Source organism: Schistocerca cancellata, chromosome 3 (assembly GCF_023864275.1).
Source record: "Schistocerca cancellata isolate TAMUIC-IGC-003103 chromosome 3, iqSchCanc2.1, whole genome shotgun sequence".
Lineage (NCBI taxonomy): Eukaryota > Metazoa > Arthropoda > Insecta > Orthoptera > Acrididae > Schistocerca > Schistocerca cancellata.
Window position 1 is genome coordinate 679,501,462 of NC_064628.1, and position 19,949 is coordinate 679,521,410.

The 19,949-nt window shown below is 44.1% G+C and overlaps 1 protein-coding gene across 1 annotated transcript in view; it reads right to left on the minus strand.

The window, feature by feature from the left end:
• Positions 1–217: 217 nt before the first annotated feature.
• The window catches only part of LOC126176501 (facilitated trehalose transporter Tret1-like), a 63,686-nt gene continuing 43,954 nt past the window's right edge, over positions 218–19,949 (minus strand). The window contains exons 4-5 of the mRNA XM_049923656.1: positions 19,161–19,373; positions 218–697 (exon numbers count right to left, since the gene is read on the minus strand). Coding sequence (XP_049779613.1) covers positions 218–697; positions 19,161–19,373 — 693 coding nt within the window. The remainder of the gene's footprint in view (positions 698–19,160; positions 19,374–19,949) is intronic.

The following is a 19,949-nucleotide window of genomic DNA, read 5'->3' on the forward strand; positions in this document are numbered from 1 at the left end:
CAGCAATAAAGTTTGTTCTGCGGCCATTGATTGTATAATTTCCCTAAGAAAGAAAATATGTCAATTTTTTTAAAAATGAAAAGAATGTTGGCCTGAAGACAAAAGCGGAAAGAGGGATGAGTTTGCTGAGGAGAAGAGTTCGAAAATAAAAGAGTTATTCGCAGGTATAGCATAGTAACCTGGCTCTGACATTTGATGCTAGGACGCGCGGGCAAGCTTACGATACCCCCTCGAGTTCCTTCTGTATCTGCGCGAGAGACTTGTTCCTAGTCTCGATGACGAAGAAGAAGACCCAAGTAGTGGCCCCAAAACAGGTGCCTCCGTATATCCAAAAAGTGACGTCGGTTCCGAAGGCGTCCACCATGTTGGTAAACGTCTTGGAGACGATGAAGCAGAGGATCCAGTTGGTGCCACCACAGATGGAGCTGGCGATGCCCTTGATCTCTCCAGGGAAGAGTTCGCCGATCATGGCCCAGGGCAGTGGGCCGATGCCCAGGGAGCACGTGAGCAGGTATGTGCACATGGCGAGCAGCGGCAGCCAGCTGATACCAGCCACAGGTATGCGAGTGTGCTCGTGGTAGTGGAAGTAGATCCCCAGCAAAACCAGGCAGGTGCCCATGCTAGACAGCGACAGCACCAGCCACACGCGGCGACCCGCGCGCTCCACCAGCAGGGTGGACAGCAGCGTCGACCCCACCTGAAACGTAGTGGGCAGTGGGCACCATATTTCACCCACCGCTCTCGGATAGGCTGTCAACCAACGATCGCGAAAAATACACTGTTGGGTATTAAAATTGCAACATCATAAAAGTGGAATGCAGCCAGCATAAAACATCTCCGACATATCTTCAAGAAATGTTGTTCTTGTGGTCTTCAGTCCTGAGACTGGTTTGATGCAGCTCTCCATGCTACTCCATCCTGTGCAAGATTCTTCATCTCCCAGTACCTACTGCAGCCTTGTTCTCCCTCTACAATTTTTACCCTCCACGCTGCCCTCCAGTACTAAATTGGAGATCTCTTGATGCCTCAGAACATGTCCTACCAACCGGTCCCTTCTTCTAGTCAAGTTGTGCCAGAAACTCCTCTTCTCCCCAATTCTACTCAATACCTCCTTCATTAGTTATGTGATCTACCCATCTAATCTTCAGCATTTTTCTGTAGCACCACATTTCAAAAGCTTCTATTCTCTTCTTCTCTAAACTATTTATCGTCCATGTTTCACTTCCATACATGGCTACACTCCAAACGAATACTTTCAGAAACGACTTCCTGACACTTAAATCTACACTCGACGTTAACAAATTTCTCTTCTTCAGAAACGCTTTCCTTGCCATTGCCAGTCTACATTTTATATCCTCTCTACTTCGACCATCATCAGTTATTTTGCTCCCCAAATAGCAAAACTCCTTTACTACTTTAAGTGTCTCATTTCCTAATCTAATTCCCTCAGCATCACTTGACTTAATACGACTACATTCCATTATCCTCGTTTTGCTTTTGTTGATGTTCATCTTACATCCTCCTTTCAACACACTATCCATTCTGCCCAACTGCTCTTCCAAGTCCTTTGCTGTCTCTGACAGAATTACAAAGTCATTGGCGAACCTCAAAGTTTTTATTTATTTTCCATGGAGTTTAATTCCTACTCCAATTTTTCTTTTGTTTCCTTCACTGCCTGCTCTATATACAGATTGAATAACATCGGGGAGAGACTACAATTAAGGATGGGCAAAAAATATTGTTTGAATAGTAGGCTTACGCAGACAGAATATCTCTGTGATCAGTGTTAGAATGTTACATATACAGTGCTGCGAGCAGTTGCCCCATGTGGGAAACGGACTCTGAGGTGTTCCACGTTTCACGTGGGTCTTGTGAGATATGCTGACGCCACAATGTTTATCTTTGGCACGACAATCAGAAAGGTGTTAGTTTACTGCTAAATTCGTGCAACTTGCACTTTTATTTACTTACTAGCGAACCTGGCAAAGCTTCCAAGTCCCCCCTCTCTGCCCATCTTCTCATTCCCCCCTCCCTCTTATTCTGTACATCCCCTCCTCCCTGTTTCTTTCTGTGAATAACCTTCTCCCTCTCTCTCTGTCCATGTCCTCCTCCTCTATCTGTATCTCCATTTCCGTCTGAATGTTCAGTATAGCAACGTGTAAAAATTTGAAGTAAACCCGTCAAGATCTTTTCGAGATTATTTGGTAACAACGTTTCATCTTTATACATATACAATGCATTACTGAAATATATAGCCTATGTCTGTCTGAATATTCATTGGAGTATCGTGTAAAAATTGCAAGTAAATCGACCAAGAAATTTTCGACATTTGTCGTAACAGCTCATCCCCTTTTACATATTACAAATATACACACACACATACACACAGATTATAAGTAGGCTGTTTAGGTTTTTATGTTGATAACGCGACGTAGCGCTCTGTATGAAAATCACTGACTGTGCTGTGTGCAGTCTGTGGCTGGTTTGCATTGTTGGAATTTTTGCTATTGTAGTGTTGGGCAGTTGGATGTGAACAGCGCGTAGCGTTGCGCAGTTGGAGGTAAGCCGCCAGCAGTGTTGAATGGGGGGAATATATATATATATGATTACTTTTGAACATTATTAAGGTAAATACATTGTTTGTTCTCTATCAAAATCTTTCATTTGCTAACTATGCCTATCAGTAGTTAGTGCCTTCAGTAGCTAGAATCTTTTATTTAGCTCGCAGTATTGGCGCTCGCTGTATTGCAGTAGTTCGAGTAACGAAGATATTTGTAAGGTAAGTGATTCATGAAAGGTATAGGTTATTGTCAGTCAGGGCCATTCTTTTGTATGGATTATTGAAAGTCAGATTGCGTTGTGCTAAAAATATTGTGTGTTAGTTTAGTGTTGATCAGAATAAATAAAAAGCGAAATGTCTGAGTATGTTCAGTTCTGCTCAGCTGTTTGAAAATCAAATAACGTAAGGGGTTTTTTCGAAGGGGATGTTTCATATGGCGGCCCTGCCAGGATACGAACCTGGAATCTTATATGGCTAGTGAATGATGTTTCATGCTTTGCTTTGTATATATATATTTGCCTATTTTGTTTAATATCTAGTTTCTAGCTGGACTGCAGCAATGGTTAAAATAAAATTTAATAGATGTACTAATGTAAATATTTTATGTCTACAGATCCCTTAAACAATAATTTTATGATCTACTTTCTTAAAAAAAAAAGGGAACACAAATAGACATTTCCCTTTACAGAAATTGCATAAATAGTTCTTAACGATTTGGTAACTTGTGTGCTAGAGTAAGTTATCATGATGCATCACTCTAGTGTTAAGATGTGACATATGTATTAGACATGGCCATTTTTACTGTAATATTTTTTCTGCTTGAGCTTTGTCATGTTTAGGTGTAAGTTATAGCATTTGCTGCTGCTGTTTGCCAGGCATAGTGCTACTGAATTTCACTTTGTATTACTCTGTTAAGCCAGTTTTACTACTGATTCATTATTCTTGTTGCTGCACATTGCCTCATATTAGTTGCAATGTTGCATTTGCTTTGCTAATTTAGATATACTGCTGCATGCTTTGCCAATTTGCAATTTTTTTGTTATTGCTGTTTGTGTTAATTGTTTTGTGCTGCTGCATTGCCTCATCCTGTAGTTTATGCATATGAGCTCAGTAGATTTAAGTTAGCTTAAGAGAGGGTAGGCTGTATAAGAGAATGAGTTGCGATGAATTGGAAGAAATGCATTGAGAAGTTATACGAAAAAAGTTTTTTTTTTAGGAAAAGAGTACTGTACAATCAAGAATAATTATTTTGAAAGAGGATATGAATAGAATACAGAAAGCAGGTATAGATAGGACTTTTTGGGAATAATGATGAACGAAGGGAATTCTCCAAGAAGTAAAGAAAGTTTTGTTTGCAAAATACTGCAGTAAAACAAACTCTGACCTTTCCTTTTGTGTTGTTCCGCTATGTGTTTGTGTACCCTTGTGTATTTGAGTTCTTCCTGTCTTTATGTGTTTACCTGATAAGAGTTGTACTGTAGAATTTTTCTAATAATGTGTTATATACTTTGTAAAGATGTTTAGACATTATTTATTCTGTTCTGTTTTAATGCTCATGTGTGAAATTAATGTTTCGAAAACTATTCTGATTATTTTATTTATTTACTTATGTCATAATTCCTGTAACACTGATATACATCTTTACTTCTGTTGTTTTGTAAAGCCTGTATTACTACAAATGTTATCTGTATTGTTATGTTCTTTAATAATGTTTCCTGTACCTTTGTAATTGTATTCTCATGTTATAAAATTGTTATTGACACCAGTTGATGAGATTAAGTAACTTGTAAGCATTCATTTCAGTGCACACATTTCTGTTGGTCATAGTACATGCACAATAGGTGAGAAGTTGGGACTGTTAGTGTTTGCATGTGTGTGGATAATTCAACAAGGGACTGGTTAACAGCTTTGCTGGTTCTAAGGACAATTCCAAAAACTTCGTGAGTGCACAAGTGGTGGTTTATGGACTTGCTATATTGTCCGCAAGACTCTTCGATGTTGATTGGGCACTTGCACAGTCGCAACAGGTGGCTGCTGGCCATCTCTACAATGACTGCAGTGGGTCTGCACCTTTGATGATCCTCCAATATCATTATCTCTACAAGGACTACAGTGAGTCTACGCCTTTGATGTCCCACCAATTTCTACAAGGACTGCATTGGTTCTGCACCTCTGGTAGCCCAACAATACCATACCCTCTACCAGAACTACAGTGGGTCCGCTCTGTGATGACCTACCTACCAATATTCTTCAAAACTACGACTGACTCTGCTGTGGGTTTGCTCTGTTGTGGCCCATTACCTGTCTGCATGTCAAGAGTCAGCACTGTCTTCCCATTGGAAGGACAATACTGCTTCTTCAAGACTGCATGGAAATCCACTACTTCCGTCTGCATTTACTTTTACTGCTCGGACTTTGAGAAAAACACTGCAATTTTACTGTGATGAACGATCAGGACTGTCTTTATGGACTATAAGAAAATCTTTGCTTTTGACCAACAGTGTATCAATAAGTGTGTGCATTTGATTCCTTGTTATTGTAATTTTTTTTTTTAAATCTGTATTGGCCATTGCCCAAAACAATTTGTAAAATTTACTGTGGGGAGCATGGGGGGCTATGTAAGTAGCCTGTTTAGGTTTATATGTTGGTAACGCCACGTAGCGCTCTGTATGAAAATCACTGACTGTGCTGTGTGTAGTCTGTGGCTGGTTTGCATTGTTGGAATATTTGCTGTTGTAGTGTTGGGCAGCTGGAGTTTTGAGAGCAGATGATGTGGACGTGTGTCCATCAGAGACAGTAAATTTGTGAGACTGGATGTCATGAACTGGTATATATATCATGACTTTTGAACATTATTAAGGTAAATACATTGTTTGCTCTCTATCAAAATCTCTCATTTGCTAACTATGCCTATCAGTAGTTAGTGCCTTCAGTAGTTATAATCTTTTATTTAGCTCGCAGTATTGGCGCTCGCTGTATTACAGTAGTTCGAGTAACGAAGATATTTGTGAGGTAAGTGATTCATGAAAGGTATTGGTTATTGTTAGTCAGGGCCATTCTATTGTAGGGATTATTGAAAGTCAGATTGCGTTGTGCTAAGAATATTGTGTGTTAGTTTAGTGTTGATCAGAATAAGTAAAGAGCGAAATGTCTGAGTACGTTCAGTTCTGCTCAGCTGTTTGAAAATCAAATAACGTAAGGGGTTTATCAGGACAGTCATTCATAAAATTTTTCGAAGGGGATATTTAAAGATACACACACACACACACACACACACACACACACACACACATATATATATATATATATATATACACTCCTGGAAATGGAAAAAAGAACACATTGACACCGGTGTGTCAGACCCACCATACTTGCTCTGGACACTGCGAGAGGGCTGTACAAGCAATGATCACACGCACGGCACAGTGGACACACAAGGAACCACGGTGTTGGCCGTCGAATGGCGCTAGCTGCGCAGCATTTGTGTACCGCCGCCGTCAGTGTCAGCCAGTTTGCCGTGGCATACGGAGCTCCATCGCAGTCTTTAACACTGGTAGCATGCCGCGACAGCATGGACGTGAACTGTATGTGCAGTTGACGGACTTTGAGTGAGGGCGTATAGTGGGCATGCGGGAGGCCGGGTGGACGTACCGCCGAATTGCTCAACACGTGGGGCGTGAGGTCTCCACAGTACATCGATGTTGTCGCCAGTGGTCGGCGGAAGGTGCACGTGCCCGTCGACCTAGGACTGGACCGCAGCGACGCACGGATGCACGCCAAGACCGTAGGATCCTACGCAGTGCCGTAGGAGACCGCACCGCCACTTCCCAGCAAATTAGGGACACTGTTGCTCCTGGGGTATCGGCGAGGACCATTCGCAACCGTCTCCATGAAGCTGGGCTACGGTCCCGCACACCGTTAGGCCGTCTTCCGCTCACGCCCCAACATCGTGCAGCCCGCCTCCAGTGGTGTCGCGACAGGCGTGAATGGAGGGACGAATGGAGACGTGTCGTCTTCAGCGATGAGAGTCGCTTCTGCCTCGGTGCCAATGATGGTCGTATGCGTGTTTGGCGCCATGCAGGTGAGCGCCACAATCAGGACTGCATACGACCGAGGCACACAGGCCCAACAACCGGCATCATGGTGTGGGGAGCAATCTCCTACACTGGCCGTACACCACTGGTGATCGTCGAGGGGACACTGAATAGTGCACGGTACATCCAAACCGTCATCGAACCCATCGTTCTACCATTCCTAGACCGGCAAGGGAACTTGCTGTTCCAACAGGACAATGCACGTCCGCATGTATCCCGTGCCACCCAACGTGCTCTAGAAGGTGTAAGTCAACTACCCTGGCCAGCAAGATCTCCAGATCTGTCCCCCATTGAGCATGTTTGGGACTGGATGAAGCGTCGTCTCACGCGGTCTGCACGTCCAGCACGAACACTGGTCCAACTGAGGCGCCAGGTGGACTACATCCACAGGACTACATCCAGCATCTCTACGATCGTCTCCATGGGAGAATAGCAGCCTGCATTGCTTCGAAAGGTGGATATACACTGTACTAGTGCCGACATTGTGCATGCTCTGTTGCCTGTGTCTATGTGCCTGTGGTTCTGTCAGTGTGATCATGTGATGTATCTGACCCCAGGAATGTGTCAATAAAGTTTCCCCTTCCTGGGACAATGAATTCACAGTGTTCTTATTTCAATTTCCAGGAGTGTATATATATATATATATATATATATATATATATATAGCCTACGTCCATCGAAATGTTTGTTAAGGTATCGTGTACAAATTTGAAATAAATTGGTCAGGAACTTTGGAGATGTGTGGTGTATACATATCCCCTTTATATATATATATATATATATATATATTACAAAAATATACAGCCTATGTCTGTCCCAATGTTCATTAGAGTGTCGTGTAAAAATTTATAGTAAATCGGTCAAGAACTATTCGAGATTTTGGTAACAATGTTCTCCCTGATTTATATATATGTATATATATGATTAATCAGGGAGAACATTGTTACCAAAATCTCGAAAAGTTCTTGACCAGTTTACTGCAAACTTGTGTGTGTATTTGTGTGTGTGTGTGTGTGTGTGTGTACAACTCTACGGATTGATCGATGAGAGGATACGGAACAAAAAATGTCTAATGAACTTATGTCCAGGAATGCACTGTTTCCAGGCTGGAGACCATTTATTCAGTCATACCTTGTTACAGAGGCTATTGTCTAATTCGCGCTGTACCATGCAGCCACAGTTACAGTATGTGTTGAAAATAGTTTCCATGTGCCGTAGCGCCGTATGCGCCGTAGCATGTTCTGTCTCACGCGTTCGTATAGGCCAGGCTCCATCCGAACAATGTCAGAGGCAGCACGAATACACTGTTCCAATGCCTCCACATCTGAAATGGGCTCTGCAAACTCGACACCTCTTCGTCCGATCCATGGATCAGGAAAGATACGACTGAGATGCATCCGTACATTAACGGCGAAGTGGGTTGGAGCACCATCATGTAGCAGCCGCATAACCCTTCGAATTATCAGTTGCACTCCTTCCAGCAGAACCGCAAGAAACGCCAATAGTTCCAGCCTGTTAAGCCACGTCTGTGGAAGACTGGTCTCAAAATATGGTCGCCAGTTATCCTGGCCCGCACATTCCGGCTGCACCAATGCTTGTGATTCGCTGTCATCATACCATTGGGTTCTGCATACTACCCAACACATGAATGCTATGAGTATTGAAGATACCACAAAGGTGACCTCTTCTGTGAATTAGACGGATGACACAAATCCCGGAATCGAGGTTGCCTGGTGAAGAACCCAGTGACAAAACTGCTCCCGACCTGAAAATCTGTCGCTAGTAAGTCCTGCACACACCGTAAGTGATAAGGGTAGTATCAATTGTCATGGAGAATGTTCCACACGGTCGTCTGGCTTACTCTGTACTGGCTGGCGGTCCAGCTGCCTGGTACTGACACGGTGGTCGCCTTCTACAGCGTTAATCACATTTTTCTCCAAGTCTGGTGTCCGAACATTTTGGGTACATCCTTTGTGTTTTCCTACTTCGTGAAACGACCCTGTCTCAGACAAACAGCGAAACATTGCTGCAAACACTGAATGCTGTGGTTGTTGTCGGCGGGGATAGGTCTCCTGATACAACCTTAGTGCTCGCCGCCCGCTGCCGTTGCCTTTACGTATGTAAACACCATGTCGGCAAGCTCTTGATTCAAATACTGAACCGTTACGTACCACGTTGTACTACCATCCGTCATCATCGACTACAAAGTGAGTAAAAAAGAGAAGTGAATAGGACGCCATTACCAACTGTTATGGCAGGAGAGGGGGCTATAGCATGATGTATGGGGAACAGTACCACCCCTAGGAGGAAACCACGCATACTGTTACTGTAGCTGCACGGTACAGCGCGATTAGACCGCAGTCTCTGTAACGAAGTACGACTGAATAAATGGTCTCCAGCTTGGAAACCATGCATTTTTGGACATAAGTTCATTTTGTTTCGTATCCTCTCAATTCAATTGTGGGATGTATGAAAGATCACCACCTGATAATGGCTTCACCAATTTGGATGGTTTTATTTCATTGTGTTCGCAATTGTTGGTGGTAATGGTATTTTTGGTATGAGAAAGAAACTACCTAGCACAGACTGTACAAAAACCTACTCATGACAAATATATTGGATCTAATAGCAACAAATAGACATGAACTCTATGAGGATGTCCAGATAGAAACGGGTATCAGTGACCACAAAGCAACTGTGCAGCGACAATGATTACCAAAGTACAAACTGCATCCAAAGCAGGTAGAAAAGTCTACATGTTCAGCCAACTAGACAAAGAGACAATAGTGTCGTATCTCAACACCAAACTTGAAACATTTAGCTGTGGAGAGAAGAATGTATAGTAGAAGAATAGTGGCTTAGGTTAGAAGAACAGTTGACCATGCACTTGATAAATACAGTTATGTACATGCTGCAACAGTTCATGATGAGAGTCATCGAGGCTATAATATAATACTCATTGGTGTAAAACAAAGTATTGGGCTACAAAAAGGTGATGCCGAGTGAAACTCATTGGGCTGTCAAATAGCGTAATGCCGAAGCCTAAAGTTGCCATCACAGAAGAATGTTACAGAAAGGTTTCTCACATAACGCAAAGGATTTCAGATCACACAAAAGATTTCACACATAATCCAAAGAATTTCTGGTCATATATAATAGCTGTTTGTGGTACTAGACGAGAATGGGACTGAAACTGAAGGTTGAAGAAGAAAAGCACAAATATTCCTATTTTCAAATGCTCGTTCGCAAAGGAGAACTGCAAAAAGATTGAATTCCATTTTCAAATGTTCCTTTACTAAGAAGAACTGTTCTAATTTAATCCTCGTTCCACTGCAAATAAGAGTGACATTGATGTCAGTGTGAGTGGTGTTGAAAATTCGGAAATTCGTGGTTAGTTCCTATGAGACCCAACTGCTGAGGTCATCGGTCCCTAGGCTTACACACTACTTAATCTAACGTAACCTAGCTTAGGCTAAGGACAACACACCCCGTTGCCCGAGGGTGGACTCGAACCTCCGGCGGTGGTAGCCGGGCGAACCGTGGCAAGGCGCCCTAGACCGCGAGGCTATCCCGCGCGAGTAATCAGTGGTGTTAATAAACAGCTCATATTGCAACAATTGAACAAAGCTGCAGGGCCCGATAGAATCCCTTTCTGAATGCCGATTTTGGTGCTGAGCTCGTATCTCTTTTAACCACGATCTGATCAAGAGCCCTCGAAAAAAAAAAAAAAAAAAAAAAAAAAAAAATTGCCCAATAGCTGGAAGATAGCACAGATCATACCTGACTACAAGGAGATAGCGGAAGTGATCCGCAAAACTATCGTCCAGCATCCTTGTCATCGATTTGTTGTAGAATCTTAGAACTTGTTCCGGGCGTGGTCTTAATTATGTATCTCTAACAGAAGGGCCTCCTCCAACCTAAACAACATATGTCCCGAAAACATCGATCATATGAAAGTCAACTCGTACTTTTCGCGTATGACATACTGAAAGCTTGGACTTGGCAGTCAGGTAGTTGTAGTATTTCTCGATTTCCGAAAACCATGTGACTCAATACAACATGTAGGCTTATTATCAAAAGTACGATTGTATGTAGTATCAGGCGATATTTTTGACCTGATTGATTAATTTTTGAAAGGGAGAACACAGCAAGCTATCTCGGATGGAAAATCCTTGACAGTTGTAAGAGAAACTTCGGGTGTGTCCCAGAGAAGCATGTTGGGTCCTTTGCTGTTGGTGTTGTATATTAATGATGGACAATATTAACAATAACCTCAGTCTTCTTGCAGATGATGTAGTTGTCTAGAGGATGCTCAGAAACAGTTTAAAAAGGTCGTAAGGGCTATGTTAAGAAATAATTGCTAAGAAAAAATTCGATGCATTTCGCCGTTTCCGAAGTTAACTGACATTGAAGTCAGCCAACCAGGCCGTTGCGCGCGCAATTTCAAGAAGCCCGCTAAAGACGGTATTGCCAAACGTGTTCTTTGTTTGGTTTCCTAAAATCGAACAAGAGAGCGATAAAAAAGTTAGACTTGGGTCAGCAGTAAGGATCGAATGCGGCCCAAAGGCTGAGAAGTCTCGTGCGCTCACACTATTTGTATCTGGCGGAATTCGACAGTTGCAAGATCGTCACCTGTCGGACTGCCGCATATACACTGAGGTACACTGGAATACGGATATGCACATATGGAAATGGTGGTAGTATCGCGTACACAAGATATAGAAGGACATTGCATTGGCGAAGCTGTCTTTTGTACTCACGTGGTGCATGTGAATAGGTTTCCGACGTGGTTATAGACGCACGACAGACATTAACAGACTCGGAGTGCTGAATGGTAGTTGGAGCTAGAAGCATGGGACATCCCATTTCGTAAATCGTTAGGGAGATCAGCAGTGCCAAGAGTGTGCCGACAGTACCAAATTTCAGGCATTATCTCTGACGACGGACAACGCAATGGCCGATGACTTTCACTTAACGACCGAGAGCAGCGGCGTTTGCGCAGAGTTGTCAGTGCCGACAGATACGCAACACCGCGGGAAATAACCGCAGAAAGCGATGTGGGACGCGCGACAAACGTATCCCTTAGGACAGTGCGGCGGAATTTTGCCTTAACGGTCTACAGCTGCACGCGACCGACGCGAGTGCCTTTGCTAACAACACGACACCGCCTCTCCTGGGCTCGTGCCGGTATCAGTTGGACGCTAGACTACTGTTAAACCGTGCCCTAGCCAGGTGAATCTCGATCAGCTCTTATCAATTTCAGCTTGAACTGATAAGAGCTGATGGTAGGTTTCGCATGGGGCGCAGAGCCCACAGAGCCAAGGATCCAGGCTGTCAACAAGACACCGTGCACGCTGGTGGTGGCTCCATAATGGTGTGGGCTGGGTTAAAATGGAATGTACTGGATCCTCTGGTCCAAGCGAATTACTTGGAGACCACCTGCAGCCATTCATGGGCTTCATGTTCTCCAACAACGATGGACTTTTTATGGATGACAATGCGCCATGTCACAGGACCACAATTATTCGTGATTATTGTGAAGCACAAGCTGGACAATTCGAACGCGAACGTTTATAGGACATACGCAAGACGTCAGTTCGTGCACAAAATCCTGCACTAGCAACGCTTCAGCAGTTATGGATGACTACAGAGGCAGCATTGCTCAATATCTCTCCAGGCAATATCCAACGACCTGTTGAGTCCATGCCACGTCGAGCTGCTTTACTTCACCCGGAAAAAGGAGGTCCGACACAATATTAGGAGGTATCCCATGGCTTTTGTCACCTCAGTGTAATAACGCTGCTCTCGTGGGTCTCGATGCCACGACTGTCTTTCGTATAAGGAATTGATGGGTTCAGAAGGTCATACACGCAACTTCACGGCCTCACGCGATTAACACTCGATAGGACAGACATTATTTGCTCGGCCACGCATGAACATGCTGCCACATCATATACGAACTAGTGTGATGCCTGGACTACCAAGTATTCTCAGAATTGCGACCATGAATGCTGCTCCTCTGGATGCATCAGCGGAGTCAGTGCACCGACAGTGGTGATAACATTACACAGGAGGACCACCACATCATCTTGTCACACGAGTCTCTGTTCTGTTAACAGGATCTCAATGGACGTATCAGTGCGTGGAGGCTCCCAGGAGAACGAACGATGCCAGATCTCTTTCATCATCTACGTCTGGAGTGATGATATGGGTGCCATTTGATACACAACACGATCATTTCTGGTTCGCGCAGCCGGTAATTTGAAGAGCAGCCGTTACATTTTTGACGTTTTTAGGGCAGTGGCTGTGCTCTATCTTAGAGGTCTCTACAAAGTTTTCAACAAGATAACGCAAGACTGCCTACTGCAGTTGCTGTGCTGACCTTAATCGATACAGACGGTTGGATCTGTTGTTCGCATGTTCTCCAGATCAGTCATTCACTGGAAATGTCTGATCACAAGTTGCTGAAGGACTGGTATGCCACCACTCGCAGACTACTATGATTGATGAATTGGATCACAAAGTTGAAGGAGCGTGGAATAATTTGCCTGTATCAACGGATTTCTGTGCAATTAAGACACTCATCTGCGTTAGTTCCATTATTCCTTGCGACAGGTGGCAGCTCTGTACAGTAAATTTTGAATCCTACGTACTGTGAAATATATCTAGATCTACATCTACATGGATACTCTGTAAATCACATTTAAGTGCCTGACGGAGGGTTCATCGAATCAACTTCCCAATAATTCTCTATTATTCCAATCTTTAACAGCATGCAGAAAAAACGAACACCTATATCTTTCCGTGTGAGCTGCAATTCTCTTATTTTATCATGATGATCGTTTCTCCCTATGTAGGTAGGCGTCGCATTGGGAAGAGAAAGTTGGTGACTGAAATTTCATGAGAAGATTACGTCGAACAGAAAAATGCCTTTGTTTTAATAATGCCCACAAATCCTATATCATGTCAGTGACACTCTTTCGCCTATTTCTAGAAAATACAAAGCGTGCTGCTCTTCTTTAAACTTTTTCGATGTACCGGGTGATCAAAAAGTCAGTATAAATTTGAAAACGTAATAAACCACGGAATAAAGTAGAAAGAGAGGTGAAAATTGACGTAAATGCTTGGAATGACATGGGGTTTTATTAGAACCAAAAAAAAAAAACAAAGGTCACAAAATGTCCGACAGATGGCGCTGGACAGCAAAACTGCTACCGTGACGGGTGAGAGGTACGCCGATATGTTACAGAATCGCATCATCGCCAGCCTGGCTGATAAATACCTGCTCGAACGTACGATGTTTATGCAGGATGGCGCTCCACCCTATATTGCTAGACGCGTGAAAGATCTCTTGCGCGCGTCGTTTGGTGATGATCGTGTGCTCAGCCGCCACTTTCGTCATGCTTGGCCTCCCAGGTCCCCAGACCTCAGTCCGTGCGATTATTGGCTTTGGGGTTACGTGAAGTCGCAAGTGTATCATGATCGACCGAAATCTCTAGGGATGCTTACGACAACATCCGACGCCAATGCCTCACCATAACTCCGGACATGCTTTACAGTGCTGTTCACATTATTCCTCGACTACAGCTGTTGTTGAGGAATGATGGTGGACACATTGAGCATTTCCTGTAAAGAACATCATCTTTGCTTTGTCTTGCTTTGTTACGCTAATTATTGCTACTCTGATCAGATGAAGCGCCATCTGACGGACATTTTTTGAACTTTTGTATTTTTTTGGTTCTAATAAAACCCCATGTCATTCCAAGCATGTGTGTCTATTTGTACCGCTCTAACTACATTATTCCGTGATTTATTCAGTTTTCAAATTTATACTGACTTTTTGATCACCAGGTACTTCGTTAATCCCATCTGGTAAGGATCCCACACCGCGCAGCAGTACTCCAAAAGAAGACGGACAAGTATAGTGTAGGCAGTCTCTTTAGTAGATCTGCTCCATCTTCTATGTGTTCTGTCAATAATTCTCAGTCTTTGGTTCGACTTCCCCACAACATTTTCTACGTGTTCTTCCGATTTAAGTTGTTCGTAATTGTAATTTCTAGGTATTTAGTTGAATTGAGATTTGACTGATTTATCGTGTAACCGAAATTTAACGGATTCGTTTTAGCTCTCACGTAGATGACCTCACGCTTTTCATTATTTAGGATCAATTGCCAATTTTCGCACCATACAGGTATCTTTTCTAAATCGTTCTGCAATTTGCTTTGATCTTCTGATTTTACGAGGCAGTAAACGAGAGTATCATCTGCAAATAACCTAAGGCGTCTGCTCAGATTGTCTCCTACATCGTTTATACAGGTACGGAACAGCAGAGGGCCTACAATACTATCTTGTGAGGACACCAGAAATCACGTCTGTTTTACTTGATGACTTCCCGTCAATTACTACGAACTGTAACCTCTCTGACAATAAATCACGAATCCAGTCACATAACTGAGACGATATTCCATAAGCATGTAGTCTCACTAAAAGCCGCTTATGAGCTAGTGTCAAAAGCCTTCTGGAAATGTAGAAATACCCATACAGATTTAATCATGTATTCTTCTTACTGCACTGTTTATGCACAGTAATCAAAATTACTTTTTCTTGTATCTTTCCTTTGCAATGACCAGCAGTGTAGATCAACTTCTGTGTATGTACAGCGTGTTTCAAAACGATTCATTCTATTTTACAAGGCTATATGAATAACGATAGAAACTTTGGGTAAATTTCAGCTTACGCATTGACACTCAAAGGTCACCTTGGGTCCAATTACAACTTTTCAGTTAATGTGGTTACCAGTATTGGTCGCTCAGGTGCAGCGACATCGCTTGGTTACTACCGAGTGTGCGCCAAGTCTAGATGGCAACAACACAGCAACAGGAGTTCAACGATTTGCCGTTTCAACAGCTGCAACATTTACAAATCTGCTGTGTCACTTTCTTGGAGAGTATCGCACTATTCCTCCTACAGTCCAAAGCATACACCGATATCACCAGCAGTTGCAAGGTACTTGTTGCTTATGTAGTGGTAATTGTCCAGGACGAGGTGGATATTGCAGCAACTTTGTGTAGACGACTATTACGTTATGGATCCGGATTTAAGATATGGCTGGGACTTTTTTAATGGAGATGTGTGACTATCTAGCAGCGAGCCATGGCTTTTGTGTGCAAGAATACAATCGATGAACAGCAATGTGACAGAGTCCGGAACAGGTGATTACAACACCTAATCATTGGAAGGAGATAGTGAGGACGATGTTCCTTGTAGTGTAATAAAGTAATGCTGACTACTAAAACATACACAGCCCAACAAAAAATTGAAAGCATGCAGGAGCGGAGAAAGAAATGAAAGGAAACTTCAAGAATTGACAGGATATTTCATGTTATTTCAATGATTAAAAAATTGAGTCCAGTGTACAAAGAACTAGGCAGTATGAACCCACTTATCAGTACGATATCGCAATCCTTCAGGCGTGAATGCATGCACTGATTCGATTTGAAAGGTTATCATAAATCCATTGTATCCTCCCCTGAAGCTAGGTGACCTGAAGCTTTGTTATGATAGATACTGAAACGGGGCAGAACTGACATCCGAGTTGATCCCAAGAGTTCTATCGGTGACAGATCTGGAGATCTTGCTCGCCATGGGCGTACCTCAGAATCAAGAACACAGTTCATAGAGACGTGCCATTGTACTGTTGCAAAATGACACCGCAGTACTGCCGCATGAGGATGCAGGAGGTCCGTGACTTACCTCAGTAAAAAAATGGTTCAAATGGCTCTGGGCACTATGGGACTTAAGTTCTGAGGTCATCAGTCCCCTAGAACTTAGAACTACTTAAACCTAACTCACCTAAGGACATCACACACATCCATGCCCGAGGCAGGATTCGAACCTGCGATCGTAGCGGTCGCGCGGTTCCGGACTGTAGCGCCTAGAACCGCTCGGCCACCTCGGCCGGCACTTACCTCAGTACGCTCAGTGCACTCTCAGTCACTACCAGCGATGATCTGAAGTCGCACCCAATGGATTCTAGCACCATGACGACCGGAGTAACATTACTGTACATTTCCAGAGCATTGGAAGAATTGTACTTCTCCCCAAGCCAGTGCCATACCCGGTGGATGTGGTCGTCCGAGGCAGTATAGAACCACGATTCGTCACTCAACACAATTCGACGCCATTCATCAGCTGTCCATGCTTTCCGCTCACGGCATCTCTCCACAAGCAGTCGTTTTTGTTGTGGTGTTAACGGTATCCTACGGATGAGGCGGTAATTGCCTAGAATGACTGCTGCTAATCTCTGACCAGTGGTGTGGCATCACACAAAACGTTGCAGGGAGTCAGTTCTTGTTCTCAGAAAGTAGGCACAGATGTTTACGGGTTACGATATGCCTGGTGAATAATGCGGCGATCTACTGCGTGGATGTCAGACGAGTTCTACCGTAAGCTTGATGATGAGTATGCCCGTTCTTTCGTTCACATTACGTCCAATAAGAGTTTGAGGTGTGGTGCTATAGAAGGATGTAGAAAATTAGGTGGACTGATAAGATATGGAACGAGGAGGGTCTCCACAGAATCGTAGAGGAAAGGAACATTGACAGCCGGCTGCTGTGGCCGAGCGGTTCTAGACGCTCCAGTCTGGAACTGCGCGACTGCTACGGTCGCGGGTTCGAATCCTGCCTCGGGTATGGATGTGTGTGCTGTCCTTGGGTTAGTTAGGTTTAAGTACACTACTGGCCATTAAAATTGCTACACCAAGAAGAAATGCAGATGATAAACGGGTATTCATTGGACAAATATATTATACCAGAACTGACATGTGATTACATTTTCACGCAATTTGGGTGCATAGATCCTGAGAAATCAGTACTCAGAACAACCACCTCTGGTCGTAATAACGGCCTTGATACGCCTCGGCATTGAGTCAAACAGAGCTTGGATGGCATCTACAGGTACAGCTGCCCATGCAGCTTCAACACGATACCACAGTTCATCAGGAGTAGTGACTAGCGTATTGTGACGAGCCAATTGCTCGGCCACCATTGATCAGACGTTTTCAATTGGTGAGAGATCTGGAGAATGTGCTGCCCATGGCAGCAGTCGAACATTTTCTGTATGCAGAAAGGCCCGTACAGGACCTGCAACATGCGGTCGTGCATTATCCTGCTAAAATGCAGGGTTTCGCAGTGATCGAATGAAGGGTAGAGCCACGGGTCGTAACATATCTGAACTGCAACGTCCACTGTTCAAAGTGCCGTCAATGCGAACAAGAGGAGACCGAGACGTGTAACCAATGCCACCTCATACCATCACGCTGGGCGATACGCCAGTATGGCGATGACAAATACACGCTTCCAATGTGCGTTCACCGCGATGTCGCCAAGCACGGATGCGAATCATCATGATTCTGTAAACAGAACCTGGATTCATCGAAAAAAATTACGTTTTGCCATTCGTGTACCCATGTTCGTCGTTGAGTACACCATCGCAGGCGCTCCTGTCTGTGATGCAGCGTCAAGGGGAACCGCAGCCATCGTCTCCGAGCTGATAGTCCATGCTGCTACAAACGTCGTCGAATTGTTCGTGGAGATGGTTGTTGTCTTGCAAACGTTCCCACCTGTTAACTCAGGGATCGAGACGTGGCTGCACGATCCGTTACCGCCGTGCGGATAAGATGCCTGTCATCTCAACTGCTAGTGATACGAGGCCGTTGTGATCCAGCACGACTTTCCGTATCACCCTCCTGAACCCACCGATTCCATATTCTGCTAACAGTCATTGGATCGCGACCAACGCGAGCAGCAGTGTCACGATACGATAAACCGCAATCGCGATAGGCTGCAATCCGACCTTTATCAAAGTCGAAAACGTGATGGTACGCATTTCTCCTCCTTACACGAGGCATCACAACAACGTTTCACCAGGCAACGCCGGTTAATTGCTGTTTGTGTATGAGAAATCGGTTGGAAACTTTCCTCATGTCAGCACGTTGTATGTGTCGCCACCGGCGCCAACCTTATGTGAATGCTCTGAAAAGCTAACCATTTGCATATCACAGCATCTTCTTCCTGTCGGTTAAATTTCGCGTCTGTAGCACGTCATCTTTGTGGTGTAGCAATTTTAATGGCTAGTAGTGTAGTTCTAAGTTCTAGGGGACTGAGGACCTCATATGTTAAGTGCCATAGTGCTCAGAGCCATTTTAACCATTTGAACACTGACAATAAGGGACAGGGTGATAGGACTTGTGTTAAGACTTCAAGTATAACTTTCATGGTGCTACATTGAGCAGTAGAGTGTAAAACTTGTAGGGGGAGGTAGAGATTGGGATAAATAATTGAAGTCCATGTGTGACAGTTCTAATCTGAATGATGAAGTTGAGACGGAGAGGAAATCGTGGCCGGCCGCGAATCAGTCAGAGGAATGACGACAAAAAGAAAAATGTAATGTAGCATAAATAGACCGTGTCCAAGAGAAGGGGGACACTTCAGTGCGGGAGCGCTCACCTGCACGGCGCCGACAACGATGGCGCAGTCGCTGGGGTCCATTGAGCTGCCGGCGGCCACAAAGATGGGCACAGAGAAGAAGATGATGATGATAACGCCGGACAGCTGCTGCGCCACCTGCAGACCCATACCGATGCCGAGGGCTCGAGCGGCAGCTCGCGACCTGAACATGTCCCGCAGCGGGCCGGTGCGTTTCAGCATCTCCGTCACCACCTGTGGCAAAACACGTCTTTGTTGGCGACAGAGGCAGTAGAAAACGCTAAAACTGCACACTGTAAAAAGAGACAACTTTCAGAGACTTTAAAACTGTCAGGACTAGCACACTTGAAACTGGACGTTGTGAGGAACTGTTTCTGCTTAATGAAAACCCGTAGTGTCAACTGTTCGCTGTCGCTTCAGCTTCGTCTCAACCAGTTCGTCATCATTTGTAACCAATAGCCCCTGCAAATGTTGTTTCTGTGCTGGTTCGAAGTAACACTACGTCTTACAGATACAGAAAGGGCCCAGACACAACCGAAAAAATTTCAGCTAGTTCTTCAGAGGTATTTTCTGTGTACACTACTGGCCATTAAAATTCCAACACCACGAAGATTTCGTGCTACAGACGCGAAATTTAACCGACAGCAAGAAGATGCTCTGAAATGAAAATGATTAGTTTTTCAGAGCATTCCCACAAGGTTGACGCCGGTGGCGATACCTACAACGTTCTGACATGAGGGAAGTTTCCAACCGATTTCTCATACTCAAACAGCAGTTGACCGGCGTTGCCTGGTGAAACGTTGTTGTGAC